The sequence below is a fragment of the Myodes glareolus genome, chromosome 10 (assembly GCF_982192425.1).
Source record: "Myodes glareolus chromosome 10, mMyoGla1.1, whole genome shotgun sequence".
In the NCBI taxonomy this organism is placed as follows: Eukaryota; Metazoa; Chordata; class Mammalia; order Rodentia; family Cricetidae; genus Myodes; species Myodes glareolus.
The window spans coordinates 21,871,650-21,896,635 of record NC_142035.1 but is presented as its reverse complement, the minus strand read 5'-3'; the positions used below and the strand labels follow the sequence as shown (position 1 = coordinate 21,896,635).

The window sequence follows — 24,986 nt, the reverse complement described above, 5'->3', positions numbered from 1 at the left end:
CTTTTCATTTATGCACTTCTCTGGGTCATTTCTGGGGTTTTGTTCTTCCATGAAGTGTTGTGGAATAATCCTTCTGTACACTATGAAGATGTGTTACTCCCATTGTTAATAAAAGCTAATTAGCCAATGACTAGAAAGAATTTTTGGGGCAGGGAGAATACTGGGAAGAAGGGCAAAGTCAGAGGAGACACCATGAGATGTAACAGAGCGAGCAGGCTGGAAAGTACGTACATAAAGTACTCGAGTCTCAGGGCAGCACATAGATTAATAGAAATGGGCAAGTTATAAGAGCTAGTTAAAAACAAGCCTAAGCTAAAGGTCAAGCATTTATAATTAATATTAAATCTCTGTGTGGTTATTTGGGGAGCTACTGGTGGAACATAGCTGACCGGAGGTATAGGTGAAAGACTAAACCTACATTAAAGTGTGTCCATAACATTTGTGTGCACATCTTCACAGAAGTACTGATTATGTGGTATGTATATTTGCCGTTTTTAGGCAACTACCCAACTGTTCTCCACATTGGTTCTCCATTTTACCTTCTCACCAATAGTGGGCTAAAACTTTGATTCCTCTGTACCTTCACCAGTACTTGGTATTGTCTTCTTTTATTCTGGCCAGTTTATTGGTATTCAGTTGACTCTTACTGTGTTTTCAACTTATTTTTCTCTAAACACAGTGATGGAACACCCTTCGTGGCTTATATAGAAACCTTCTTTGTAAAACTGTCATAGAGATTTGTTTGCCTTCCTTTGCACATTTTGCTTTGGTTTCACTGGTTTTTTGTTTAATGCAAGACCCATGCATTAGTGTGAGTGAAGAAAGGTGAATTGATGCCTTTAGCTGTTGTATTTGGCATGCTAATTTTATGTCAATATGTCACAAAGTAGTTATTTTGAAAGAGAGAACCTCAACTGAGAAAAATTCCCCCACTAGATTGGCCCATGGAATAGTCTGTGGGATATTTTCTTGATTAATAATTGATGTGGGAGGGGCTAATTTCTTATGGGTGGTGTCACTCCTAGGCTGGCTGTCCTATCAAAGCAGGCTGAGCAAACCACAAGGAACAAGCCATAAGCAGCACTCCTCCATGACCTTGGCATTAGTTCCTGCCCTGACTTTCCTTAGTGATGGACAGTTATCTGGAGGTATAAATGAAATAAGCCCTTTCCTCCCCGAGTTGTGCTTTGTCAAAGTGTTCTATGACACCAATAGAAACCCTGAGTTAAACAGCCACACATTAATGTGGGTAAACAAAAGTTATCCAAAGGCCTCAAGTTCTTTCTCTGCAACAACTCCAGCCTTTTCCTCCTCATAAGTTGTCACAGAACTACTTCTTCTGCTGTGCACCAGTACTCTTGGTGTTGGAAGAATGCTCTTTTAACCTTTGTATACACGGCTGCTGTAACTAAGGAAATTCAACTACACATGTGATTTTCTCAAAGATACTAGCTATCCTAAACTTCTGTAGACAAAGCCCCTTCTTAGCCCCTATTTTGATAGACACCAGATACAGGCCAGTTAGTATAGGCTGGATCTGCTTGCAGAGAATGGATTTGTGATGTGGGATTCCCTCTGTATTCTTTGAATATGTTTTATTACCATTGGTTATTAAAGAAGCTGTTTCAGTCAATGGCTTAGTAGGAAATCTGAACAGAGATAATAGAGAGAAAGTTGGCAGAGTTGAGGAGATGCCATGGAACTGCCAAAAGAGAAAGACACCAGCCACCGGTCAGAACCCTACCGGTAGGCCACACCCTTGTGGCACTACTCAGATTAATAGAAATGGGTTAATTTAAGATGCAAGAGTTAACCGGAAATATGCCTGAGCTATTGGCCAAACAGTATTGTAATTAATATAGTTTCTGTGTTATTATTCAGGTATGGGCAACCAGGAAATGAATGAGCAGCCTCGGCCTACAAATAGCACACCAGCATGGGGCAACTACATTCACATAAAAACTGAGAGAGCTTAGGAATAAATTCTAGACATGAAAAAAACAGAGTTAAGCACAGCTTCTTGGTAGCCACATTTTTTTCAGATTCTGCTTGCTGGCAGCAAGCAGAGGCACGGCTTCTTTAAGAGAAGTCTTCCTGACTAAGTGTTAGCAGCAAAAAATTACATGGTTTCTTTAAGATCCAGCTTCCTAGTTCATGCTAGCAGAACGAACTCTGGCTCTTTGGGGAGTTCCTGCACTTAAATGGGGTCTGTGAGCAGCCTGTTATAAATTGCTTAATGGAAAACATAGACCCACTGGATCCCTGGAGCTGAGGTGGTGTGCATGACTTGCAGAGGTGGTGACCTTACCTTCACCATGTTGGACGGGGTGGAACAAATAGGCAGGACCACATAGTTGGTTCTAGCCACATCCACTTAGCATTTAAAAAAAATGAGGCTCCTGGTCAGAAAATGCTTACAAATATACAATAAAGATAGATTCAGATGAATCTCAATTATCACAGTAACCTCTGCCAAACCCACAGTACTTACACTTAGGATGTGCACTATTTCTGCCATGTGGCGGTGAACAAATGATTCTGTAGTTTCGTCATAATGTAAAGTTTGACTCAGAGCAGACAAAGATCTTAGGAACTTCAACTTTTCAGATTCACCCTGAATTTGTGGGGAAATGATAAAAATACAATTATACATCATCTTATTTGATAAATGTACAATGGTTTTGCAAAGTTTTTTGGATGTTTTTAACACATGGCATTTTATTCAATCCAGGATCAGTCTCTTAACTATAAGGAATGCACAAAGTACAGGAGGATCCAATGCACTTCTTTATCCAAGACATTTGCTGGGGACCACAGCACACCCTCCGTTGCAGCACCAAGTGCTCTAGGCTCTCCCCACATTCAAGCTTTACTACACTGTTCACCTACCCTCCTATCATGTTACCAGATTAAGATTCCCAAAGATGACTCTGAATCTGCTACCTCCAGTTCTTCTGATGACATTAAAGGGTCACCATTTTGCTATGGGATAATGCTTTTGTATACTGTAAAGATTTGTCACTCGTATTGGTTTAATAAAAAGATGATTGGCCAGTAGCCAGGCAGGAAGCATAGGCAGGGCAACCAGACTAAGAGAATTATGGGAAGAGAAAAGGCTAGATGCAATCATAACCCAGACACAGAGGAAGCAAGATGAGAATGCTGCACTGAGAAATGGTACCAAGTCATGTGGCTAAACAGACAAGAATTTGAGGTTAATTTAAGTTATAAGAGCTAATTAATAATAAGCCTGAGCTAATAGGCCAAACAGTTTATAACTAACAAAAGTCTCTGTGTGTTTCTTTGGGACTGAATGACTATGGAACCAGATGGGACAGAAACTTCTGTCTACACCATTTCAAGTTCTCAAGGCTTCCTTAAAAAATGCAAGTTCTGATTTGAATAATAATATTTTTCATATTGACATTTTGCTTTTCTGATCAGAGAAGTAATAACTACTTATTATAGAAATTCTGAAATAAAGCACAAAGAGGAAAGCACAGATGAATATTTCTTTCAGTCTTTCCCCTAGGAACAGATGGTATAAACTCACACAATTCCCTAGAGAACAATGAGTGATTTTATGGCATCCACCTGCCCTGAGTGCTGGAATTACAAGAGTGTGCCATCATCCTGAATTTCTTACTCTTATTTTTTTTCTTTTTTGACCCTGTATATTTTTTCTCAAATGTTAATTGATCATGTAACTCTTTATCTACAGTTGTTCGATAGCACCCAAGGGGATCAAGGCCCTTCTCAATCTGATCTAATTGACCTCATCAAATCACATCTTGCCTTGACTTGAGGCAGTCACAGCTATGGTCAATTAACTTCCTTGATGTGTTCTCTTGCTTCTGGGGCTGTATGCTTCCTGCCTTCTCTACATTTCTTGCTAGACCTGCATGTATTTTAAGAGTTGGACTGTCCTTTTAATCATGAAGCAGAGTTGTCAGCCCTTCCTAGGTGCAGCCACATCTGTCACAGCATCTGAGGTAATCTCACAGACTTACTGAAATGGGCCTTATTTTGTTTTAATTCACTGAAGCAATCCAAATCCTTTATTAAACAAAGAAAATTTTTACAAAACCTTGTGATATTAAACACAAAGAATAGCTCCAAATTTTAAAAATAAAAAGTTTCACATCAAAAGTGACCAACCAGCTGACTTCTGGTGTTTTGTTGTTGTTATTGTATTAGCATTATACACAAAATGCTATACTAAGTCCCTCCCTACTACTTCCCGCACATCTCTCTATCATCTTACAGACACCCTATGACTCTCTATAATTACCTCTGTCAACTAGTTGCTAACTCAGTCTCTTGGCCCAGGGATGATTTTATTTAATTAGTGCAAACACAAGCTTAGAGTTCACAGTGTGATCCCACACACTAGGCCAAGCAAATTACTCCACATTAGGATGAGAGATATTAAGTTACAGTGGTAATGGAGAAGGTAAAGTGTCTGCCCCAGCATCCACATAAAAAGCTAGGAGTCTGTGGTCTGCCAGACTAGCCTAATCAGAGAGCCTCCGATCCCAGGGAGAGACTCTATCCCAGTAAAAACACCTGAAGAAAAGCCTCTGGCCTCTACATATATGTGCACTCAACATGCATTCCCAGTACACATACCCACACACAAAGACACATAGGTAAAACAAGTGGGTAAAACTTTATTGCCAATATGACTGGTAAAGATGAAAAGCAAACCAAATTATACTGATTTTGGACAGTTGTAAGCAACTAGCATCTGATACTCTTCTGTGCCCATATAAATGTACTTTTTGGTTGTGAGCTTAGCCTTTAACAGATGAGCCATCTCTCTAGCATACAAATAGGCTTTATATTAGTGGTTCTCAACCTTCCTAACACTGTGACCCTTTAATGCAGTTCATATTGTGATGACCCCCAACCATAAGATTATTCTGTTGTTAACTTTATAACTGTAGTGAATTGTAATGTAATGTAAGTATCTGATATGTAGGATATCTAACATTCAACCCCTAGAGGGGTTGTGACACACAGGATGAGAACCACTGCTTTATATGCTGGGTAGACAACTTAGCAGAATCTATTGGAAGCTTAAAAATGACACTTACAAGCCAGTCATGATGGTGCACACTTTTAATCCCAGCACTCGGGAGACTGAGGTGATGTGGGATTCCCCTATGTATGTTGTAAATTTTTATCGGTTAATAAAGAATCTGTCTTGGGCCTGGCAGTGAAGAATAGAGGTAGGCAGGGAAAACTAAACTGAATGCTGGGAGAAAGAAGACAGAGTCAGGGAGAAGCCATGTTGCCCCGCCAGAGACAGATGCCAGAACTTTACCTGGTAAGCCATAGCCACGTGGTGATACACAGATTAATGGAGATGGGCTAGTTTAGAATATGAGTTAGCCAGAAATGTGCTTAGCTATTGGCCAAACAGTATTGGAAATAATATGGTTTCTGTGTGATTATTTTGGGACTGAGCAGCCGGGACTAACTAGCGGACTCCTACAACAAGAAGGTAGACAGATCTCTGTGAGTTTGAGGCCAGTCTTGTCTACAAAGCTAGTTCCAGGACAGCCAAGGCTGTTTACAGAGAAACTCATCTTGAAAAAATAAATACACACACACACACACACACACACACAGAGAGAGAGAGAGAGAGAGAGAGAGAGAGAGAGAGAGAGAGAGAGAAAGTTTGTTTTTAAGTTAAAGACAAAAATTCTTGGGAAGCAGAAGCAAGCAGATCTTTGAATATGAGGCCAGTCTAGTCTATCCAGTGAGTTCCAGGACAGCCAGGACTATGCAGAGACCCTAGTAGTCTTACTCTAGTTTTCAAGGTCAAGCAGTGTCTGCCCTGCTGAACTCTTTACCTGTCTTATACCACTGTCCCCATTTATCACCATGGGTTAAATGTGTGAGGCTTGAGCTCCTCAAGCATACTGTGTTCTTTCTGACTACTTCTACCATACTCCATTTCCCCAATTCTAACTCCTCCTTTTTCCTTTTATCCCTCAGCTCTGAGCTCAAAGGATGCATTCTCAGAGGAGCCTTCCTCCCCTCACACCAGGTAAGTTCTCTTACACTCTCACAGGGTGCATGACTGGCTTTCCTCAACAATGGAACACTGTATACCCAGGAAACTGGCCAGAACAGATCTATAGCTACTTACCTAGAACATGTGTGACTGTTTTTCCTCTAATTATATTCATTTGTAGGGACAGAATATGGTAATAGCGGTTATCTCAAGGGAGTGGGGTTAGAGAAGATTAACCTTTGAGTTTTAGCAAGGTTTAATCTTAATTTTATTTATTATAAATATAAATAATAGGGCTGGAGAGATGGCTTAAAGGTTAAGAGCACTGGCTGCTCTTCCAAAGGTCCTGAGTTCAATTCCCAACAACCACATGGTGGCTCACAACCATCTATAATGAGATTTGGTGCCCTCTTCTAATGTGCAGGCAGAACACTATATACATAATAAATAATATATAAATGCAATAATTTGTAAATAAAAATTACAAAGGAAAATACATTTTATAATCAATAAAGTATTTATGTATATAATAATGAGTTATGTTCAGAATACTTTTTATTAGAAGGAATACATTGGATTGCTCATCAGGACTGCCATGCATACCTTTAGCTCACCACGTAAAACCTCCTGGATGGACTGGACCAGTGTCTCAACATTGTCCTCATTGAAGGGTGCCTGGAAAGTCAGGGATCTGAGGCTATTTGGATGGGGCGCCTGAGTGAGTCCAGAGATGTCAGAGACGTTCAAATCTAATACAAAAGAAAGATGCTGGTGACCCCTCTGATGTAAAGTGGTGGTGCTTAGTGGTGCAAAGCCCTGGCTGGGGCACACAGCTTCTGCCTGGTTGGCCAAGACCCAGCTCCCTCCAACTCTCACTTTTTTTCTCAGCTGCAAAACCAGTGTTTTTAGAGTCTTGCAGTCGCAAGGATCTTTAGGCCTGGGCAGTAACAAAATGGTGAATATGATAACCTTAAAATTAACTCTGAATGCCTTTGCTGACTGTTGTCGGGTGCTCGTATAATTTTCTCCAAAAATCTGAATTTGAGTAAATATTTGAAGTTTTTCAGACCAGTATGTTTTTAGGTCACAATGATCCCACATGTTTTGTCAGGAAGATAATTTCTAAAAAATCCTTGCATCTTAATTGAGAGCACCAAATGGGTGAAAACATTAAATGTTTACAATGAACTTTCAACTTGAAACTGGGGGTGGGAGTAGGGGTGGGAGTGGGGAGTGTTTGCAGGGGAACATGCCTGCTTCTGACTTTTCCAACAACTGTACCAAAAAAGAGAAAAACAAACAACACAAATATCAAGAGAAGCTGCTGTCTCTCAAATATACTGATGAGGAGCTTCAGAAGTGTCACAGGCTGTGAGAACAGCTCCCAGAACTACACCAGGTTGCAGCTAGAATGCCTTCAAAGCAGTGAGGTCTTAAAGGAATTTCCAATCTATTAAAGAAGAAAGACGTATACACTCCATCTGAGGCTTATGCTTTTATTTATATATTTATTTATTTACATAGCAATCCCAGTTCCCCCTCCCTCTTTTCCTCCCACTCCCTCTACTTCAACCCACTTCAACCCACTTCAACCCTATCTGCCCTTCAGAGACGGTAAGGTCTCCCCTTGGAAGTGAACTAAGTCTGTCCTATCACCTTGTTGAGGCAGGATAAGCACCCCCCCCCACCCCGTGCCTAGGCTGAGCAAGTTATTGTTCCATAGAAAATGAGCTCCAAGCCGGGCGGTGGGGGCTCACGCCTTTAATCCCAGTACTCAGGAGGTAGAGGCAGGCAGATCTCTGTGAGTTCGAGGCCAGCCTGGTCTATAAGAGCTAGTTCCAGGACAGGCACCAATGCTACACAGAGAAACCCTCTAGCTGGGGGTCGACTGATTCTGTGAGTTTCCCTCTCATGGTCTTGACCCCTTTGTTCATATTATCATAGCTTCTCCCTCTCTCCAATTGTACTCCGGGAGCTCAGTTTAGTGGTTAGTTGTGGATCTCTGCATCTGCTTCCATCTGTTTCTGGGTGAGGGTTCTAGCTTCTCTGAGGTTGTGGACTGTGTAGGCTTGTTATCCTTTGCTTTATGTTTGATATTCACTTGTGAGTGGGTACATACTATATTTGTCTTTCTGGTTCTGAGTTACCTCACTCAGGATGGTATTTACTAGTTCCAATCATTTGCCTGCAAATTAAAAGATGTCTTCGTTTTTTTTTTTTTTTATCATCCAGTAATACTCCATTGTGTAAATGGACCACATTTTCTTTATCCATTCGTCAGTTGAGGGGCATCTAGATTGTTTCCAGGTTCTGTCTATTACGAATAATGCTGCTATGAATATAGTTGAGCAAATGTCCTTGTGGTTTAAGTGTGCCTCCTTTGTGTATATGACCAAAAGTGGTATTGCTGGGTCTTGTCAACTGATTTTTAATTTTCTAAGAAATTGCCATACTGATTTCCACAGCAGCTGAACATGTTTGCACTCCCAACAGGGAGGTGGTGGTGCACGCCTTTAATCCCAGTACTTGGGTGACAGAGGCAGGAGGATCTCAGAGAGTTTGATGACAGCTTGGTCTACAAAGTGAGTTCCAGGACAGCCAGGACTGTTATACAGAGAAAACTTTTCTCAAAAAAACAAAAACAACAACAACAAAAATGTTCGCACTGCCACCAGCAATGGAGGAGTGTGCCCCTTACTCCACATTATCTCCAGCTATCATTAGTGTTTTTGATCTTAGCCATTTTGATGGGTATAAGATGTTATCTCAAAGTGGTTTTGATTTGTATTTCTCTGATTTCTAAGGATTTTGAGTATTTCTTTAAGTGTCTTTTGGTCATTTGAGATTCTTCTGTTGAGAATTCTCTGTTTAGATCTGTATCCCATTTTTTAACTGGATTATTTGGTAGTTTGATGCCTAGTTTCTTTCTTGAGTTCTTATATTTTGAAGATCAGCTCTCTGTCAGATGTGGGGTTGGTGAAGATCTTTTCTCATTCTGTAGGCTGCTCTTTTGTCTTATTGACCATGTCCTTTGCTTTACAGAAGCTTCTCAGTTTCAGGAGGTCCCATTTATTAATTGTTTTTCTCAGTGTCTGTGCTGCTGGGGTTATATTTAGGAAGTGGTGTCCTGTGCCAATGTATTCAAGAGTACTTCCCACTTTCTCTTCTATGAGGTTCAATGTGACTGGATTTATGTTGAGGTATTTGATCCACTTGGACCTGAGTTTGTGCATGGTGATATATAATGATCTATTTGCATTCTTCTACATGTCAACACCCAGTTATACTAGAAACATTTGTTAAAGATGTTTTCTTTTTTCCATTTTATATTTTTAGCTTATTTGTCAAAACTTGGGTGTTCAAAGGTGTATGGGTTAATATCAGTGTCTTCAATTCGATTCCATTGGTCTACATGTCTGTTGTTATACCAAGTTGTTTTCAGTACTGTAGTTCTATAATAGAGTTTGAAGTCAGGGATGGTGATGTCTCCAGATGTTCCTTTATTATACAGGGCTGTTTTGGCTATTCTGTGTTTTTTATTTCCATATTAAATTTAGTATTGTTCTTTCCAGGCCTGTGAAGAATTGTGCTAGGATTTTGATGGGTATTACATTGAATCTGTAGATTGCTTTTGGCAACATTGCCATTTTTACTATGTGAATTCTACTTACCCAAGAGCATGGGAGAGCTTTCCATTTTCTTATGTCTTCTTCAATTTCTTTCTTCAAAAACTTAAAGTTCTTATCATACAGGTCTTTCACTTGTTGGGTTAGAGTTACCCCAAGATATTTTATGTTTTTTTTGTGGTTATTGTGAAGGGTGATATTTTTCTGATTTCTTTCTCAGCCCATTTATCATTTGTATATAGGAGGGCTACTGATTTTTTTGAGTTAATCTTGTGTCCTGCCCCATTACTGAAGGTGTTTATCAGTTATAGGAGTTCTCGCCACTAGATTTAATGTTGGTTGTTAGCTTGCTGTATATTGCCTTTATTATGTTTAGGAATGTTCCTTGTAGCCCTGATCTCTCCAAGACCTTTATCAAGAAGGGGTATTGGATTTTGTCAAAGACTTTTTCGGCATCTAATGAAATGATCTGTGGGTTTTTTTTATGTTTGTTTATATGATGGATTACATTGATGGACTTTCATATGCTGAACCATCCCTGCATCTCTGGGATGAAGCCTAATTGATCATTGTTGACGGAAGCTGCTTGTTCGTTCCCGGCCACCCAGACCCGAAATAATCACTCAGAATCTATATTATTTGCAATACTGTTTGGTCAATAGCTTAAGCATATTGCTAGCTAGCTCTTACATCTAGAATTAACCCATTTCCATTATTTTATATTTTACCAAGAGGCTTGTGGCCTGCTGGCAAGGTTCCAGCTGACAGCTTGAGTCTTTCCCTTCTGGTGGCTACATGGCGTCTCCTGACTCTGCCCTCTTTCTCCCAGCATTCAGTTTAGTTCCCCCACACCAGCTCTACTCTGCCCTATCACAGGCCAAGACAGCTTTTTTATTCATTAACCAATAAAAGCAACACACATACAGAAGAACACACACCAGTTCATGGTAGATGATGTTTCTGATATGTTCTTGGATTCAGTTTGCCAGAATTTTACCGAGTATTTTTGCATCAATGTTCATGAGAGAGATTGGTCTGTGATTCTCTTTCTTTGTTATGTCTTTGTGTGGTTTGGGTATCAGGGTAACTACAGCCTCATAAAAAAGAGTATGGCAGTGTTCCTTCTGCTTCTATTGTGTGGAACAATTTCAGGAATATTGGTATTAGCTCTTTAAAATTCTGGTAGAATTCTGCACTGAAACCATCTGGCCCTGGGCTTTCTATCTTTCTCTCTCTCTCTCTCTCTCTCTCTCTCTCTCTCTCTCTCTCTCTTTTGGTCAGGAGACTTTTGAAGACTGTTTTTATTTCCTTATGGGTTATAGGTCTATTTAATTTATTTATCTGGTCTTGATTTAATTTTGGTACGTGATACTCATCTAAAAAATGAGTGGATTTCCTTTAAATTTTCCAATTTTGTGGAGTACAGACATTTGAAGTATGACCTGATGATTCTCTGGATTTCTTCAGTGTCTGTTATGTCCTCTTTTTCATTTCTGATTTTGTTAATTTGGATATTTTTTTCTCTGTCTTTTGGCTAGTTTGGATAAACATTTTTCAATCTTGTTGATTTTCTTGAAGAACAACTCTGTGTCTCATTGATTCTTTGTGTTGTTCTCTTTGTTTCTATTTTATTGATTTTGACCCTCGATTTGATTATTTCCTGCCATATACTGCTCCTGGGTGAGTATGCTACTTTTTGTTCTAGAGCTTTCAGGTGTTCTGTTAATTTGCTAGTGTGGGATTTCTCCAGCTTCTTTATGTAGGCATTTAGTGCTATGAACTTTCCTCTTTGCACTGCTTTCATTGTGTCCCACAAGTCTGGGTATGTTGTGCAGTCATTTTCATCGAATTTTAGGAAGTCTTTAATTTATTTATTTCTTCTTTGACCCAGTGGTAATGCAATTGTGCATTGTTCAATTTCCATGAGTTTGTGGGCTTTCTGCAATGTGTTTTTGAATTCTAACTTTAAACCGTAGTGATCTGATAAGATACACGAAATTATTCCAATTTGTGTGTGTGTGTCGAAGTTTGCTTTGTTACCAAGTATGTAGTCAGTTTTTGAGAAGGTTCTATTAGGTGTAGATGGATGTGATAGAGTAATCCCACACTAGCTCAGAATTGAGAAGAATAAAAGGTTATTTAGGGGCAGATTTACAGATCACAGTCTTCTGCATGAGTGGGGAACAGGAACCAAATCCAGCAGAAGAGAGAGAGAGGCCTTCTGCATTTATAGTACAAGAGACCACCTGAACTGGTATCTTAAAGGCTATTGGCTGAAGAAGTTTCCACACCAATGAAGTGCTGAGAAGAAGGTATATTCTTTTGTGTTTGGGTGAAATGTTCTATAAATATCTGTCAAGTCCATTTGAGTCATAACATATGTTGGTTCCTTTCTTTCTCTGTTAAGTTTCTGCCTGGCAGACCTGTTTAGTGGTGAGAGTGGGGTGTTGAAATCTCCCAGCTTACTGTTTGGGGTTTAATGTGTGATTTAAGCCTTAGTAATGTTTCTTTTACAAATGTGAGTGTCCTTGTATTTGGGGCATAGATGTTCAGAATTCACTTCCTCTTAATGGATTTTTCCTGTGGCTAATATGAAATGTCCTTCTTCACCTCTTTTGACTGATTTTTAGTTTGAAGTCTATTTTGTTAGATATTAGGATAGCTACACCAGTTTGTTTCTTAGGTCCATTTGCTTGGAAAAATTTTTCCCAACCCTTTACTCTGAGGTGATGTCTATCTTTGAGGTTGAAGTATGTTTCTTGTACACCACAGAAGGATGGATCCTGTTTTTTGTATACAATCTGTTGGTCTGTGTCTTTTTATAAGTGAATTGAGTCCATTTATATAAAGGGAGCCTAATGACCAGTGGTTACTAGTTTCTATTATTATATTTGTTGTGGTGGTGGCATTGTATGTGTTCTTCTCTACTTTGGGATTTGCTGTGGTGAGATCATCTATGGTCTGTGATTTTCTTGGGTTGGAGTTTTCCTCCTAGTACTTTCTGTAGGGCTGGATTTGTGAATAGGTATTGTTTAAATCTGATTTTGTCATGGAATATCTTGTTTTCTCCATCTATGGTGATTGAAAGCTTTGTTGGGTATAGTAGTTTGGACTGGCATCTGTGGTCTCTTAGTGTCTGCATAACACCTGTCCACAACCTTCTAGCTTTCGCTGTTTTCATTGAGAAGTCAGGCATAATTCTGATAGGTCTACCTTTATATGTTACTTGGCCTTTTCCTTTGCAGTTCTTAATATTCTTTCTTTATTCATATGTTTAGTGTTTTGATTATTATGTGGTGAGGGGACTTTTTTTTCTTGGTCCAGTCTATTTGGTGTCCTATACTTTCATAGGTTGGGAAAGTTTTCTATTATGATTTTGTTGAATATATTTTCTGTACCTTTGAGTTGGACTTCTTCTTCTTCTATCCCTATTATTCTTAGGTTTGGTCCTTTCATGGTGTCCCAGATTTCCTGGATATTTTGTGTTAAGAATTTGTTGGGGGCTGGAGAGATTGCTCAGTGGTTAAGAGCATTGCCTGCTCTTCCAAAGGTCCTGAGTTCAATTCCCAGCAACCACATGGTGGCTCACAACCATCTGTAATGAGGTCTGGTGCCCTCTTCTGGCCAGCAGGCACACATACAGGCAGAATATTGTATACATAATAAATAAATAAATAAATATTTAAAAAAAAGAATTTGTTGGATTCAACATTTTCTTAGACTGATGAATCTATTTCCTCTATCATATCTTCAATACCTGAGAGTCTCTCTTCCATTTCTTGTATTCTGTGACTTATGCTTGTGTTTGTGGTTCCTCATTGTTTACCCAAAATTTCCATTTCCAGATATACCTCGGTTTGTGTTTTCTTTATTATTGCCTCTATTTTAGTTTACATGTCTTGAACAATTTCTTTCACCTGTTTGATTGCTTTTACTTGTGTGCGTGTTCTTTTGTTTTGTTTTGTGTTTTTAAAACAGGGTTTCTCCGTGTAGCACTGGAGTCTGTCCTGGAACTTGCCCTATTGACCAGACTGGCCTTGAACTCATAGGGATCCACCTGCCTCTGCCTCCCAATGAAAGACTCCCGCAGGGCGTCTTCCCTCGGGAGAGGCCCCGTGCCCCAAAGATCAGTCGAAAACACGCAGCCGGATGCAAACAGCAAGAGGTTTATTGGTGGATACACAGGTACCTGGGCGACAAGTCTCTTGGATGACTTGTGCCCCGCGGGTTGGGGATGAGGGGTTCTTATAGGGGAGCAAAAGCGCGGGTACAGAAGCAGAAAAGCTTTCATTTCATTGGTCAATTTAAATAAGGCTAAGCTGAGTGGCACACTCCTGACCTTTTACCTAAATACCAAGGAGGGGGTTGTCCAGACCCACCTGGATACCAAGGAGGGGGTTGTGCTACCTGTTTTTCTTATCTCTTCCTGCCTTCCTAGCTTGGCTGGCGACTCGATGTCTGATTTGCACAGCCCCTGACTTGTGACGAGCCTCGCTTTCTACGTGACTCAGGCCTCGCAATCTTCTCTTTCTTTGTTCCTATGACCAATCCATAAATCTCCTGTCTCGCAGCCAGATAAGGCTGTCTTTGCTCAGCATTTCAGAGGCACTGGATTCCAGAGACCCTTAATTAAGCCTGTTATTTGCTCAGCATCCCGGCCTTTAATGAAGCTTGCTATCTGAAAACCTTTGCAGAGCGTTATAACTGTGGTTAAAGTTAAAACCACAGTTTTAACTGTGACCCCAATGAAGTTGGGGTCCTTCACCAAGTGCTGGGATTAAAAGTATGTGCCATCGCTGACCAACCTTCTTGGTTTTCTTTAAGAGATTTGTTGATTTCTTCCAAATTTTTTTGTTTGTCTTTTTCTCCACTTCTTTAAGGGAATTTTTTCATTTCCTGTTTAGGGGCCTCAATCATCTTCAAAAAGTTATTTTTAAGGTTTTTTTCTTCTGCTTCATCTGTGTTAGGATGTTCAAATCTTGTTGTTGTAGAACCATTAGTTTCTGGTGGTGCCAGATTGTTCTTGAGTGGACTTCAATCGGTATAGGTGGAACATGTGCTTTGGCAGGGGGTGGGAGAGTGGGGGTGGGAGGGTGGGATCGTCCCTTTCCTCCAATAGGTGTAGTTGGGGACTGGGTTATGCAGCTCTCATTCTCTTTGTTCACACAGTTTGTATACACATTCAACAACAAACTTAGGGCAGTAAAAAAAGGTTACCAAGGCGATTTCTCAGAACCATGCATTCCTTAAGTAAAACGAGAAAGGACACCTGAGAAACAAACTTGTCAGCTACTATTAGTAGGCAGCTGCAAAAAGGAGTCTAGGCTGTAGCGTTATCTTAAGAAGGTTGCTTATGAGGCGTTATAGAAGAGAAAGGCTAAACTACTGAAGGGTCTAAAGAAGAAATAAAGAAGTCGTGTACTATTCTACGTTTCTTATGTGTATTAAGCTTTATAGACCGACACCGGGCGATTAACAAGACGTAAAGGTGTCCTGTCTTTCCCCCCTTCCCTGCAGCCCTAACAGGATAGCAGAGTGCCAAGGGGTCCTGAGTAACCATGGCAACCCACAGGCGGCAGGTCGTAAAGCAATCAGCACTTTCCTCAAGGCTGGCATTGAAAGTGTCCCTAGTCTAAAAATAGATTTATCCTGCAAGCTGTACAAGCTGCAGGGTAAAGCTGCTCTTTATCCTCGGAGCACAAGGAGGGAATTTACAGGCCCGGAAGTTAGTAACTTTTTATTCAAGGCTGTGAGGCCAGGCCAGACCATTTTGGGCAGTCCTGGCCTTCTGTGAAGCCTTTCCCATGGTGACTGGCATAAAGCTGTTTCCCTCTGGACCTGGTTAATTGGTTAATTGCTTTTCCCTGTTACTCACATAAATTTCAGGACTTAAACAAAAACAGTTATCTGAGTCTAGGATTCTGTATTATAAACTGAGTTTAAAAGGTGTTGCAGAGCATCAATGCTTAGGGAGTCTCGCCAGTTCCACAGGTTTGTGTGTTATCAATTGGACCTAGCAAAAGAAGCTAGTGATTTAGGTTCAGACATCTGCGCCTCCGTCCTTGAGTATTATCTGTGGAAAGTCTAACTTGCAATCTGTGCACAGAGACACTCAGTCTAGCTAACAGTACTCGATGGCCTTGCCAGCTTGCTGATGATGGAAAATAGGCTTCTAAGTCTCTCACCTTCTCGTGGAACAAAGAAAGGCTAAACTATAAAGGCGTATCTTACCCACCGGAAGTCACAGCGGAGGGAAGTCGTCCTTCTGTCAATTTACAGGAACAACAGTGCCCAGTAGATGAGGAACACACTGTCAACAGCTTTGGGAAGAATTCCATGGCCAAGAGAATTACAGGTGCAGACAGTATTGATAGGCAATGGACCCATAAACCTTCTGAGTTTATCATCAATCAGATAAATTGTTCATCTGGCGGGTCACCCTCATAAATACCCACCGTCATCTACTGCATATCTTACGGACCCCAGCACAGAAGCTTGTCCTAAGACTGTCTGAACCTGACCTCTTGTCAGCAAACAAGTTTAATGATAAAATAAATGGCTTTATAGATGGCAGGGACCATGGCGGTAGGTTACAGTTACTGTTGTAGACTCAGCATCTCATACTGTACTCAAGTCCTGTTTGCTGAGTACATGAGGATAAGTATTTTGCAGGCCAATCTATGTCCCACCATCAACATGAAGACAGCCCCCACTCCCTACCCCTGCTGTCAGCCACACTGGCCTTTCCTTTCTTGGAATCCCTCTAGCATTCACGGTGTGTTGCAGTTTGCAGCAGCAGCAGCTCTCAGGCCCAAGTTTAGCTTCCTCTATGTTTAGACTAGTGCTAAGAAAGACAATCTTTTTTTGGTTTTTTGTTTTGGTTTTGGTTTTTTGGTTTTTCGAGACAGGGAAGTAAGCCAGTCTTATTTCAAGGTTTTAACATCATGAACCAAATTAATCATCAAAATCTAGCCAAGGACTGGTCACCCAGAAATTACTCAATCAATGTCTTTGGCTGGACTTTTTAAGATTTATTTATTTCTATTTTATGTGTATGCATGCTTTGAATGCATGTATATCTGTGTACCATATGCATGCAATACCCACAAAGGTCAGAAGAGGGCTTGGATCTCCTGCAACTGGAGGAACAGATGGTGTAAGCTACCATGCGGTTTCTATGACTTGAACCTGGTGTTCTTCAAGAGCAACAAGTGCTGTTGACTGCACTTTAAAAGAGAGGTCTAGGGAATAGCTTGGTGGTTGAGGTTTGTCTAGCATGAATGAAGTCTTGGGTTCAGCTCCTTGTATGGAAAACACGGCAAAAATCTTTCTTCCCACACACTTAAAAAAAAACAAAACAAAACTATATCCTTCCATTCACCTGCAAAATCATCATTAGTTGTGTCTTTCTGGCTGTCCTCTAAGTTGTTCAGCTGTAGGTCTATACTTCCTGAGTCACTGTCAGAAGCACAAGGGATCACCACTTCTTCTGCGCCACTGGCCCTGGGAATCAAAGAGGGGTTCAAATATTAGTTTCTCAGAAGCTCAGAAGGGCTTCGACAGCAGTCAGCATTCTGCTGAATGCCCGCCCATGTGTCCCCTTCTCAGAAAACCATGTACTGATCATCAATCTAGATTGAGCAGCCTCTCCCCACCCTAGCCAGCTACTTTTCTTTCACCGAATTTGCTCATATGCTGTATGTCTATTAGGCATCTTGTCCACAAGGCGTCCCCAGCCCCCGGAATGATGTCATGGATAGATGGATGAATAAAACAGACTGCAGTAAGACAAGTCCCCCACAACAGGCCCCAATCTCCCCTACCCTTGTTTCATTTGTCTTTTTTTATTTATTCTGTAGCCAATAATACATTCCAGTACAACATCCAGTTATTGATTTATTCTTGCTGGGGTAAGAACTTGGGCTCCATACATTCTAAGCTCTACCCCAGGGCTATACTGTACCCTAATTAATTGATCAGTTTGTTAATTTATATATTTTTACAATGCTAGGGATTGAGCCAGAGTCTAGTATATTCTAGGTAGGTACTCTACCAATGAGCTACACTCTATACTTCTAATTCAGTTATTGACAATATTTGATATACAATTATTTCCCCTGCTAAAATAAGGGTCCCTGCAGACAGGTTGCTATGGGTATATTCCATCAGACTAGAACAGTGACTTGCATATGGTAAGTACAGCCTTAGTGAATGACTCCACAGAATGACATCTGAGGGGAGCATCCCCACAGAACTGCAGGATTTGACCCCATGGTATTTTAGCACCTAGATTCTGATCTGCTTTTTTGCGAATGTTACCGCTTGTCTCCGGTCCTTTCTGTTTGAAGTCTTATCTGAGAGTTTTCCTAGGGGATCAAAGCCTATGAAAACTTAGCTTATGAAAAACTCAGAAAACTATAATATTCTTAACTGATAAGTTGCATTTGGCATTGTCCCTCTGAAGGGTTTAGATCAAAGACTTTTGTACCTGAAATTGACTTGCTAAAGGTGTGAACTGCTAACAATAAAAGGGCCCTTTGCTCAGCAAAGGCGGTTCAGTGGTGGAGAGGAATCTACCCTGGTGCTGGAAAAGGCTAAATTCATCCTTGAGGTGCCTCTCCACTCCTTTCCACGGACCAGGGAACACCCGCACATAACAAACATCTACCAAACGATAAACAGCTAATTAATGAAAAAGAAAGTTGCCTGCAGGTGTGCTGGCTCATGCCTGTTATTCCAGCTCTTTGGAGGATGATACAGGAGGATTGCCATGAGTCCAGGCTGGCTTGGGCTATGAAGTGAGACCCCTTCATCTCAAACAAAATAGAACAGAAAAAGACAAAACAAGGAAGTTGCTAAACAGTGGTATGTGATTCAATTTTTATTAAAATAATGTTTTTATAAAAGTGAGGTGTATCTGCACATATATATGCATATATACAATAAACATACATACAAATATTGTAAAACGGAGACAAACATGGACTTAAAGACAAATTTCTATAGAGTGGCAATTTTGAGAGAAAATTTTCATTTCTAAGCTGTCTATATTGCTTAAAATTTTAATATTTTTAATATTGGCATGAATATTAATGTTGACAAAAGGAGCCGGGCAGTGGTGGTGCACGCATTTAATCCCAGCACTACAGTGAGTTCCAGGTCAACCAGGGCTACACAGAGAAACTTTGTCTCCAGAAACAAAAACAAGTGTTGACAAAGACATGGAGCAAATAAATAAATAAATGAAAAGTAAGATTAAAAAAATTCCATAAATTGCACTTGGAAGTATAATTTGGTACAACTACTTTGGCACAAGTAAACATTATGCAGTAAAGTTGAAACTCTGTGTGTGTGTGTGTGTGTGTGTGTGTGTGTGTGTGTAGGGTCCTAAGATAAATTGGGGGAGTTACTTCTCTCCAACATGTGGGTTGCAGGGATCAAACTCAGGTGATCAGCATCGGTGGCAAGTACTCACCGAGCCATTTTGCTTGACATTTTAAGTACAGTAAAACTCTGCTACGGAACTTTGTGCTGTGATCTGACGTTCAGTGGAGTGAGGCATCGGTTAGAGAGGCTGGGTTCACATTCAGCTGCCTGGAGTGGATCATGGAGTTCCCTGGTGGACGGGGACAAGAAAAAGAAAGGCCCCAGAGGACGAGGCAGAAAGGAAGGTTGCCTGGTCTTTTTGAGCTGCGACGCGAAGAGTGGCAGTGTGCTTCCCAGTCGTTTGCGATTATCTCAGGTTTTTATCTTTAATATTTGTCCCCGAGTTATATTTTATAATAAACGGTAAAAGAAATCGCTTTAGCTAGTGCTCACGCCGGCATTAGTAAACCACGCAAAGGCGGAGTGATTCCACCACACCAACCACCCCAGTCCCCCACCCACCAGCTCCATCTAGCCCGCTTTCCTGCGTACTGGGGTTTTCCGTTGCTGTCTCTCGGGCACAAATCCACGGCTCCTCACAATTCTTCATGTGTCCTCCGCTACCCCTCCGCTACCCTCTCAATCCAATTCTGCTCAGCGGCACAAGGCACCAGGGCTAAGCTAGTCCGGCTGCCTTACACGTTTGCTCCTAGCGTGTTGAGCCTGAGCTGCTTTGGTGTCGCGCCTACTCCACCTGCTGGTTGAACATCGTCACTACATCTGACTACCTTTGCACAATTCCATACTTGGGAATTTTTAAATAACGAACTAGGCTATTAAACGAATAAATAAATAATTTAATTAAACATAAGTAAGTATTTTTTTAAAAAGAGAGAGAAAAAGAAGGGAGGGAAGGACAATATTAAGACCTTTCCCATGTTAAAAAATTGGACAAACCTCAACGCAGGGAATTTTTTCCCTCTGTTTATTGTTACCATGGATGGGATGCAAAGAGAAAAGATAAATGAAGGGATAAACAACTTATCTGGGATAGACTTAATGTCTGTCATAATTATTATCAATTTGGCAGTGCATATTTTATCCTTAAAAATGGTTTGAAAACTGTACCAAATATGAGAAATTGACTGATAAGATAGAAAAAACGTAGAAAAATATACTAGTGATAAGATACAAGCCTTGGAAAAGGTTATTACTGGGGCTGGAGAGATGGCTCAGAGGTTGGGAGCACTGGCTGTTCTTCCACAGGTCTTGAGTTTAATTCCCAGCAACCACATGGTGGCTCACAACCATCCGTAATGAGATCTGGTGCCCTCTTCTGATGTGGAAGCATACATGCATATAGAAACACTATCTATAATAAATAAATAAATAAATCTTTAAAAAAATTAAAAGACTCAGAATTTCATAAGAAACACCATGTTGGTAGCAAAGGTTTGAAGAAAGAATTTTTTTCCCTTGGCAAGAAGCCAAGGAAATCCTAAGACAATATCCTACTTGTTCCCTGTATAACCAAACTCCACTATAGGCAGGAAGTACTCCTAAGGTACTCAAAGAAATGAAATTTGGCAAATGGATGTGCTCCATTTTGCAGAGTTTGGAAAATTAAAGTATTTGCAACACACCATAGATACATATTTACTATTTCAATAGCAACTGCTGTGAGTTCTAAAAAGGCAGCCTGGAATTACACATTTATTAGAAGCTATGGCCATAGTGGGGATACCTGCACAAATTAAGACTCACAATGCTCCAGTATATGTCTCTAGTAAAATAAAACAGTTTTTTGCATATTAAAACATAAAGCATACCACAGGTATACCACACAATCCCACAGGACAAGCAGTTACAGAAAAATATAATCACACTTTAAAAGAAATGCTTAATAAACAGAAAGAGGTAATAAAGACCTCTTACTAACTTTAATTTTTTTAAATGTTAATGAAAACGGAACAACAGCTTCAGAGAGACATTGAATAATAGAAAGAAAAACCCACTGAACTAAATCACCCTGTTTTCTTTAAAGATGTGTTGACCTCAAAATGGAAACCAGAGTATGTGTTACATTTGGGAAGAGATTTTGCTTTTATTTCCACAGGAGAAGGAAAGCTATGGAAACCACCAAAATTGATAAAAATTTGATCTAAATATCAGAGATATCTTGATTAGGAGAGGCAAAACTTTATTCAACAAAGTGGCAATTCAACTTGACAAAAATGAAAACTCCCCCAAGTCAAGGTTGGACAGAGTTTTGCTTTGTCTTTCCAGGAGAATAAAAGCTTCCAACTATGGAATCTAAAGACCTCTGGACAAATGAAGCATCTGAAGAAGGAGAAGAAGAGAGAATCACCTGGGGAAAAAAATCTCGAGAAAAGCAGTAAATTGGCCTTATAGTATAGCACACTTCCAACAGGATAAAATTTCACAAAGCTTTCAAAGTGTTTGTTTTTGCTGTTCTCTACAGACATGTTAGGCAAATGGTCTTCATGTAGGCCCAGTTCAAATAAAAACTAAAGCTGACTTTGAAATTGGAGTGTGACTCTCTCTCTTTTTTTAAACCCAAGCATGTTTGTTAAAAAAAAAAAAAAAAGAATCCAAAGTCTCTGTCTCATGTCATAGGAGCTACCTAGTATGGGACAGAAGAAAACCAAAATCTAGGGACTATTATACTGACACTGATCTCATATCCCTTAGATTTATTTTGACCCTTTAAAACTTTTCTTAAGGTTTAAATATTATCTCACAATTTAGACTTCCTGTTTAAATAGCCCGGCGGTGGTGGCGCATGCCTTTAATTCCAGCACTCAGGAGGTAGAGACAAGCAGATCTCTGAGTTTCGAGGCCAGCCTGGTCTCCAAGAGCTAGTTCCAGGACAGGCACCAAAGCTACAGAAAAACTTTGTTTCAAAAAAAAACCAAACCAAAAAATAAATAAATAAAAAATAAACAACTTTCTGTTTGATATTAATGGTCATAATAGAGTACTAACTAGTTCTAACCTTAGGCTTCCTGTACATGAGTTCAGGCTTGAGTCTGAAGCAGGTATTTAGGAATCAAGCTTATGTAATCTGAGTGTATTTCGAAGTCATATGCAATCATCTCAAGCTTGTATCTTTAATATTTGTTAACTATTACTTCATATTTAACAGAGGCAGGCAGATCTATGTGAGTTCGAGGTCAGCCTGAACCACAAGAGCTAGGTTCAGGACAGGCTCCAAAGCTACGGAGAAACCCTGTCTTAAAAAAACAAAATAAAAAAAAAATAAAGAGGGAAGGAAAAAGATAAAACGAGAGCCAATAGAGAGAAGACTTCCAATCTTTCTTCCTTGGAAAGCATGGCTGGTGCAGCTGTATACTGTTAGCAGTTACTTTTCCTGCTGAGGTGGCAAAATACTGACAGAAGCCACCTCAGAAGGGAGGGCTGATGTGGGACGTCCTCCTGCCTATGTGTTGCTCTTACTGCTTAATGAACAAAGCTGTTCTGGCCTATGGCAGGGCAGAATATATCCAGGCTGGAAGAGAAATAGAGAGAGTAGGCAGAGTCAAGAAGATGCCATATATCTGCCGAAGGAGAAAGGTGCCGCTGGAACCTTACCGGTAGGCCACAGCCTCACAGAAATTGAATTGTGCTACATGAAGACCATTTGCCTAACATATCTGTAGAGAACAGCAAACACAAATACTTTGAAAGATTTGTGAAATTTTATCCTGTTGGAAGTGTGCAATTCTGTTGGACCAATTTACTCCTTTTCTTGAGATTTTTTTTTTCCAGGTGATTCTCACTTCTTCAGATGCTTCATTTGTACAAAGAGGCTCCTTATGGAGTTTGCTAGCCATCTGAGCAAGAAACTGCTCTTGCTTGGACTGCTTGATGTTATGCTGCACATGCAGGACTCACAGAAAAATGACTGCTGAACTTGCCTAAAGGTGAGACAGTCCTTCAGTGTTCCTGCTTCATGAAAGAGTCTGCCAGACATTCTGCAGGATACAGAAGAAAGTGACTGATAAACTGCCAATATAGGAGGAACTGTCTTTGAAATTTCCTGTTTCATGGAAAAGTATGCCAGATACTATAGGCCTGTAGGCTCAAGATGGATGCCCCAACATTACAGAAGAACTGTGGGTGACTGTCTGGGCAGCGAGATGCCTCTGTCAATTCTAAAGTTTTGGAAGCTATTTACAATGTACTTCCTATTTACTTAGGCAATATTATATCCTTCTGGGGTCTTTAAAGAGTTGAAGACAGATAGTTATAGTTTTCCTTAGTTATGATAAAAGATAAATTAGATATGAAACTTTGCAGATACAAATAGACTAAATACTGTAAGTGTAATTCCTGCTTGATACTGTTTCTATTATATGTAATTTTACTATGTTAAAGTTAAAACCTTACTTTTTATTTAGACAGAAAAAGGGAGATGATGCGGGAAGTCCTTCTGTATATGTGTTTCTCTTATTGGTTAATGAATAAAGTTTCTTGGACCTATGGTGGGCAGAATATAGCCAAGCTGGAAGTGATATATAGAGAGAGTAGGTAGAGTGAAGGAGATGCATGTAGCCGCTGAAGGAGAAGGATGCTGCTGGAACCTTATGGTAGGCCACAGTCTCGTAGTGATACACAGATTAATGGAAATGGGTTAATTTAAGATATAAGAGTTAGTTAATAGTAAGTCTGAGCTAATAGGCCAAACAGTGTTGTAATTAATATAGTTTCTGTGTGATTACTCAGGTCTGGGCAGCAGGAAAATAAATGAGCAGTCTCCGCTTACAAGGGTTTATTTTTGGCTCACAGTTTCAGGAGACAGTTCATCCCAAAAGGAAGACATGAGAGTAGTGGGGCAAGATAGCTGATCCCAGGTGACTACAATCAAGAAGCAGAGACTGATGAATGCTTGTGTTACCAACATTCAAGTAAAGTTTTCTTTTACTTTACACCCTCAATAGACACATCTAGATAAGTGTTTCTCATCTAGCGATTGTAGATTTCTGTTTTGTTTTGTTTTGCTTTGTTTTGTTTTCAAGACAGGGTTTCACTATGCATTCTTTGCTGTCCTGGAGCTCACTCTGTAGACAAGACTGGAATTGAACTCATAGAAATCTGCCTGCCTTTGTCTCCTGAGTGCTGGCTAGGGCTAAAGTCACATGCTACTCCCACCACCCAGCCTCCCTCGTGATTCTTAATCCAGACAATTTGACAATGAAAATCAACCATCAAACACAGTGTCATTGTTTTTTTTGTCATATATTTCATAAAGAGTATCACATAGCTTAATTTGGGGGAAATCTTGAAACCAATAAACTTGAAATTTATTCTATATGCATGTATTTCTTTAATAATAACCTTTTTATTTGTGTAACTTTTTAAAGATTTTATTTTTTTGCTGGGTTGTGGTAGTGCATGTCTTTAATCCCAGTCCTTGGGAAGCAGAGGCACAGGCAGATATCTGTCAGTTCAAGGGCAACCTGGTCTACAGAGCAAGTCCCAAGACATTCAGAGCTAAAAATCATTTCTCAAAAAAAAAAAAGAAAGAAAGAAAGGAAGGAAGGAAGGAAGAAGGAAAGGAAAACAAAAAGGGTTTTTTGTATGTATAGGTATTTTGCTTGTATATATGTCTGTGTATTACAAGCCTGTGTAGGACCAGCAGGGAAGTTACAGACAGTTGTGAGCTGCCATGTAGTTGTTGGGAATGGAACCAGAGTCCTCTGGAAGAGCAGCCAGGGTTTTTAACTCCTAAGTCATCTCTCCAACCTCTAGAGATTTTGTTTTTAACATGTATGAAAGTCTTGCCTGCATGTATGTCGGTACCAGGTGCGTACCTAGTGCTTAGATGGAGGAACATCTGATCTCTTGGAACTGGAGCTAACTGACCGTTGTGAGCCACCTTGTGGCAGCTAGGAATCAAACCCAGTTTCTTTACAAGAGCAGCAAGTGCGCTTAACTGCTGCTGAGACATC

General features: G+C 40.1%; 1 protein-coding gene across 3 annotated transcripts in view; it reads right to left on the bottom strand.

The window, feature by feature from the left end:
* Nucleotides 1-24,986, bottom strand: part of Mroh8 (maestro heat like repeat family member 8) — an 84,051-nt gene that overhangs the window by 55,160 nt on the left and 3,905 nt on the right. For all 3 annotated transcript variants that reach the window (XM_048440884.3, XM_048440887.3, XM_048440885.3), the window contains exons 2-4: nt 17,030-17,151; nt 6,626-6,771; nt 2,492-2,614 (exon numbers count right to left, since the gene is read on the bottom strand). In XM_048440884.3, the coding sequence (XP_048296841.3) occupies nt 2,492-2,614; nt 6,626-6,771; nt 17,030-17,151 (391 nt within the window). The remainder of the gene's footprint in view (nt 1-2,491; nt 2,615-6,625; nt 6,772-17,029; nt 17,152-24,986) is intronic.